The sequence below is a fragment of the Myotis davidii genome, unplaced genomic scaffold, assembly GCF_000327345.1.
Source record: "Myotis davidii unplaced genomic scaffold, ASM32734v1 scaffold694, whole genome shotgun sequence".
Classification (NCBI taxonomy): Eukaryota; Metazoa; Chordata; class Mammalia; order Chiroptera; family Vespertilionidae; genus Myotis; species Myotis davidii.
Window position 1 is genome coordinate 26219 of NW_006285479.1, and position 5903 is coordinate 32121.

At 38.3% G+C, this 5903-nt stretch overlaps 1 protein-coding gene and 1 long non-coding RNA gene across 2 annotated transcripts in view; one reads left to right on the forward strand and one right to left on the reverse strand.

Annotated features, from left to right (window-relative positions):
* Positions 1-598: 598 nt before the first annotated feature.
* HBE1 (hemoglobin subunit epsilon 1) lies at positions 599-1988 on the reverse strand. Its single transcript, XM_006756147.2, has 3 exons — positions 1850-1988; positions 1505-1727; positions 599-853 (listed from the first exon to the last, which is right to left on the reverse strand). The coding sequence occupies exons 1-3, from the start codon at positions 1939-1941 to the stop codon at positions 725-727; spliced, it is 444 nt and encodes a 147-aa protein (XP_006756210.1). The 5' UTR covers positions 1942-1988; the 3' UTR covers positions 599-724.
* LOC107181895 overlaps positions 1505-5903 on the forward strand; it is a 23643-nt gene continuing 19244 nt past the window's right edge. The window contains exon 1 of the long non-coding RNA XR_001512603.1: positions 1505-1579. This is a non-coding gene — a long non-coding RNA (uncharacterized LOC107181895). The remainder of the gene's footprint in view (positions 1580-5903) is intronic.

Below are 5903 nucleotides of genomic sequence, written 5' to 3' on the forward strand. Positions count from 1 at the left end.
GCTATTGTTGATTAATAGAGACTTTTACTGGAATGCTCCCAGCCATTCCTCAACCCATCTTTTATCTCCAATTCTATCTCATCAGACATATGACAACTTAAGTGATTTAAAATTCACGTTAGAGTGAGTTGAAATAGTAACCCAAGCCTAGACCTGGATCCCTACAACATTTTTTTCTTTTTAATTTTTATTAAATGTATTGGAGTGACATTAGTTGATAAGATTATATATGTTCCAAGTACACAATTCTATAATACATTGTCTGCATAGTAAATTGTGTGCCCACTACCCAAAGTCTGAACTCTGACATGTACCACAAACCTACTTTGTTTTTTTCTTGACACTGCTGACCATCTCCTTCTTTCCCCTCTACATAAGATTTTGTCACACTGCACTGTAAGTACATGCTCATGTAATTAACCATTTTCCCACCCCAGAAAACTTTTACCCATCTTGCCATCTTTCCAGACACTCTAGAATCCTTCCACAATGCACACTTCTCAAAAGAGCTGTTTCTTCTTATCTCTCCCCACCCCTTAGCCAATGAACCTCTGCTCCTCTAACACAAGAGTAAAAGATGGAAAAGATACAATATAAATTCTGAGTATGGAATAGAATGTGCTTTATTAAACAGAAGTTGTGCTGTCAAGACAAACTCCAGTTCCCATTTGCAGAAGGAAGGTAATGGGGACACAAATGGGCACTGGTGAACTGGAAAGAGGACTCAGTGGTACTTGTGGGCCATGGCATTGGCAACACCAGCCACCAGCTTCTGCCAAGCAGCCTGCACATCAGGGGTGAATTCCTTGCCAAAATGAGAAGCCAGAATAATCACCATCACATTGCCCAGAAGCTGTTAGGTAAAAGACAAAATGACAAAGAAGCATGTTGAGTAGACGTTTCCAACACAAGTTGTAGAAAAAAGAATGGCTTAATAGCAAAACTCCCTGCCAACACTGAACATTAAAGTCCTTATGCATGGGCTCTCAGAGTGAGTTTAGTTAAAGTTTCCAACCATTGCCAGAACAAGCCTCCACTTGGTCACAATACCAACAAGTAACTGAACATATTTAGACGACTTGTATTCTTGAGACATTCTGTCTAAAAATCTTTCTCCAAAATCTCTTCCTAAATTTCAATCATCAGAGACCACATAAAATAATGCATTTCTTCTTCCCTGAGGTAGGACTTTTCCTACCAAAAGCCAAATTCCTTTCCTCCTTAAACAAGTTTGCTTCTCTCTGATATTATTCCTTAAGATAAACACAGTTCTGACAAGAGTTTCTGAGAAGTTTTAGGCAAACTCAGGCTATTCATCACTCTTTAGTGTGACTAGTTCTGAATCAAGGTGGCCTTGGTTATGCCCACTGGAGACCTGCCCTCCTAACCCCATGGCCCATAATTTATGAGATCTTCGTTAGTTTTCCCAAACAAAGACTCGATTTCCATTATTATCCCAAAAGTTAAATAAGAAAAAAAGCACATGAACATTCTCTGAACTCACCCTGAAATTCTCAGGATCCACATGCAGCTTGTCGCAATGCAGCTCACTCAGCTTAGCAAAGGCACCCTTGAGGTTGTCCATGTTCTTAATAGCATCTCCGAAGGAAGTCAACACCTTCTTGCCATGAGCTTTGACCTTGGGGTTGCCCATTATGGCAGAAGAAGAGGACAGGTTGCCAAAGTTATCAAAGAACCTCTGGGTCCAGGGGTAGACGACCAGGAGCCTATAGGAGAGAACCATAGCATATGGGCAATCAAAGACTCAAAAATCTTAAACAACTTTCCTGATCAATTTTCAAGGCTCAAATTCACCATCCTCACCCATGCACTGAATCCCAGTTCCTACCTGCCCAGCACTTCGCCTCCAGCCTCTTCCACATTTACTTTGCTCCACACATTAGTGACGGCAGTCTTCTCCTCACCAGTAAAATGCACCATGTTGCCGGTCTGAGGGCTTATGGAGATCACGGAGGTGTCCAAAGCACGTATGTCTGCTGCTGGAAGGGGTAGCCTTTTATTCTTTACTGCTCACCCCCTGGCCCTTTGTTTGCCCTAGTACTTGGAACTGATTGGTTAAGGCTGAGCTGTTCCTTGGGGGTGGAGTCAGGCCAGAAAAGGGTCAGCAATGAACAGGGCACTCTGGTTTATAACATGATTCCTGGGATATATATTCTTTTGTTGATTCCCTTTTCATTCTCAGCACAATACTTTGTCCACTTCCCCTTTTGTCTCCCCATGTCATTTTCCAGGATGATGTTTATCTCTCCCATTCTTCTCCACATAAGACCCAGAGAGAGGATCTAAACGCAAGATAGGGAGAGAGTTCCAGCCAAAACACCTTAATATTTGTGTTAAGGATAGTGACAAGGACAAAAACAGCGTCTCAAAAAAAAAAAAATACAGCCATGACTGGGTAGCTCAGTTCATTGGAGCATCGTCCCAGACATCAAAAAGTTGTGGGTTTGATGCTAGGTCAGGGTACATGCTATGGAGCTATAGCAGATGGGAAATCAATGACTCAAAAATCTTAAACAACCTTCCTGATCAAATGTCAAGGTTCATATTCACCATCCTCGCCCATGCATTGAATCCCAGTTCCTACCTGCCCAGCACTTCGCCTTCAGCCTCTTCCTCATTTACTTTGTTCCACACATTAGTGATAGCAGCCTTCTCACAAAAGAAGGATGTCTCAGGAATCAAACCCACATCAAAATGTTGTGGGTTTGATTTCAGGTCATGTTTTGAGTTTGTTTTCCCATTGGGCACTTGCAGGAAGCAACCAGTCAGTATTTCTCACTTTCTCTTTTTCTTTCCTCTCTCTCTCAAAAATTAATAAAAACATATTCTCAGGTAAGGATTAAAAATGTAATTGACACAGAATCTCAGCCAGTTCTATCTCCCTTAAGAAGTAATTTCAAACTCTCTGCATCTTAGTTTTCCAAGTGAGATAAAACACATATATGGTTACTTCAGAAAGCTGAAGAGAGTAGTAAGGGATCCACAATAGGACTATGCCCTTAATCCCAAAGTACAATACCTGAGGGTGATTTCACCGAGAAGAATGACAGAATACACTTACATCCCATGCTTCTCAGGAACCCTCTCTCTGTCTATTTCTCTGTGACTATAGAAGAAACTGGCTACTTTGGGAATATTGCTCTGAGCTCTCTTCTTGATTTTCTGTCCTACTTATACTCTTTTTACAACTTATTTTAAACCAGGATTTGTGATCAAACTAAGGAATAAATTAATTGATGTTAATCAGGCTAGGAGTTGGAGAACAGTTTAATGTTTGTTGTGGCCATAGATGTCAGAGACTAAATTTTTTTAGTGTCCTTGTTGTTGTTTTTGTTTGTTTGCTCTTGTTGTCTTGGGCTTCCCTAAGAATTCATCATGAAACATTGTCTGGACCTGTCACTTTTTCAATTACCGTTCACTGTTGTTATGCTCAAATCTGGTTGATATAATTGGTGAGGAAAGGTAGAGAAGCATCCTATGTGTATAATTAAATCTCAGTCTTTTGTGGATCAATTTTCCTGGGCTGTCACCTTCATATGCGTTATTTAGTTTTTTTTCTCCCTTAATAAATTTAGGAAAGACTCCCTGGATTAGACCACATAGCCTAGCTTGACAGGATTCTTGGGTGAGGAAGAAGATATTTGATCACTGAAGTAGAAGAACAATGAATAAACAAGAAACAGTTGGCCACTCGGTAAAGAATAACCTTTGGTTTAATACAAGTTTTGTTGTTGTTGTTTGTTTTTGTTTTTAATCCATAGAGATAGAACTCTAGGTTTCCAAAGAAAATTTTCTATAGTTCCACAGTGTGAGGAAAATTACTTTTCTTTAGACCTTGGGCGTGAGGGTCAGACATTGCCAAAGCCCAAGGAACAAGAACCAAGTCTCTCAAAACCAAGAGTTTGGGAAACAAGTCTCTCTCTGAAGCAGATCCCATGAGTATGTCCCATTCTCCTTCCAATTCAGGGTGTGAACACCAGTCTTCTCTTGGCTTCAGAGTATGGTGTTGATCTTCATCCTCTACCTTCAGACCCATTGCAAAGGCCATAACTCCTCTACTAGAGGCCTAGGGACCAGAGCTGGCTGGCCTCCAGGGATCTGGCTCATCCTTTGCTCTCTTATCACTAAAGGTTGTGGGAAAAGACTGTAAGGAAAGGTTATAAGGCATATTTGTAGCTCAGCACAAGGCTTATGAATTCTGATTCTAAAGTCAGCTGAGTGTAGTTTTATTAGGGGTTTGTTGATTCAAGCTAAATTATCTCAGATGCGCATTTTGAAGGATTTTATGGATTTCTCCTATGGAATGTAATGATTATTTTCTTCCTTTCTTGAATGAAATACCCAAAGTTTAGAGAGATAAGTGACATAGTTACCCAGGATAGATCAGGAAGATTAAATGGTCAGAAAAGAATAGTAATTTATTACTTATAAAGTGGAAAATTAATAAAATAGTAGCATTATATCTCAAGATACTTAAACAAAAAGACTTTTAAAAAGAAACTCTGATGGGAGATATCTGTAATATTATCAATAATAAAAATTATATTTAAAAAAGCAAAAAGCAATGACCTACTAGTACTAAATAATGCTAAGCCAAGTAAATAAAATAATAAATATGTAAGAATTACTAATTAAATTAACAAAGAGGAATATGGAATATACAAAAGCATATACATATAAATTTATTATAATATGTCTTTTGCATGTATAAAAATGGATCAATAGAATTCAAGACTTGAAAACAGTAACTGCAACTTGACTTGAAATTTGTCCTGTTTCTATCATTAATAAAGTTATGGCTTCTTGTGGATGAAAAAATAAACTCTGAGATTTGTTAAGGATTAATTCCTGCCTCCAGGGTATTCAGTAGTAGCATTTATACATTTGTAAATGCTGTGCAGGATTTTAATAAATGGCAGATGCCTGTTTTTAACCAGAATAAATCAAATATTTTCTTAAATCTTGCTAGCTAATATATGACATGTGTACTAATCCTAGGAGTCAAATATTATATTACCTCTAGGTGCTCTTAATGTGGAGAACTGTGTAAAGTACATTGTTGTAGGTAAAACAGGCCTTCAACCCTACTGCACATTTCATACTATTATTTAGAAAAATACGTCAAATGTTATTCTTCACCACAAAAGAGTTCTTTTATTTTTAAAATAGAAAAATTATAGACAGGGTTTATAAATCACTAAAAGTACAAAAAACTGCTTCAATTTTTAAAAGTTCTTTATTGTTTAAAGTTTTATGTAACTCTCCTTTTCCCCCGTTGACCTCTTCTTGGCTGTCCCCACCCCCCAGCACATGCCCTCACTCTCCTACTGTCTGTGTTCATTGGTTGTGCTCATGTGCATACATATAAATCCTTTGGTTGATCTCTTACCCCTCACCCCCCACCTTCCCTCATAGGTTGGACAATCTGTTCAATGCTTCTATGACTCTGGTTCTATTTTTGTTCATCAGTTTATGTTGCTCATTATATTCCACAAATGAGAGGAAGATACTTATTTTTCTCTGACTGGCTTTCACTTAGCATCATGCTCTCCAGTTCCATCATGTTGTTGCAAATGGTAACAATTCCTTTTTTTTTAAGCAGCGTACTATTCCATTATGTAGATGTACCACAATTTTTTTAATTCACTCACCTGCTGATGGGGACTTAGGCTGTTTCTAAATCTTAATTATTGTATATTGTGCTACTATGAACATAAGAGTGCATATATCCTTTCTAATTGGTGTTTCTGTTTTCTTGGAATATATTCCTAGAAGTGGGATTACTGGGTCAAATGAAAACTCAATGTTTAGTTTTTTGAGGAAATGCCATACTGTTTTCCACAGTGCCTTCCCCAGTCTGCATTCCCACTGGCAGTGCACGA

What these genes read in the sequence shown, in the direction of transcription:
- HBE1 (XM_006756147.2), bottom strand. Translation starts at nt 1,941, where the DNA reads ATGGTGCATTTTACTGGTGAGGAGAAGACTGCCGTCACTAATGTGTGG. An exon ending in GGAGGCGAAGTGCTGGGCAG is followed by an intron (nt 1,728 to 1,849) that starts GTAGGAACTGGG and finishes TCTCTCCTATAG; the next exon opens with GCTCCTGGTCGTCTACCCCT. An exon ending in TGGATCCTGAGAATTTCAGG is followed by an intron (nt 854 to 1,504) that starts GTGAGTTCAGAG and finishes TTTACCTAACAG; the next exon opens with CTTCTGGGCAATGTGATGGT.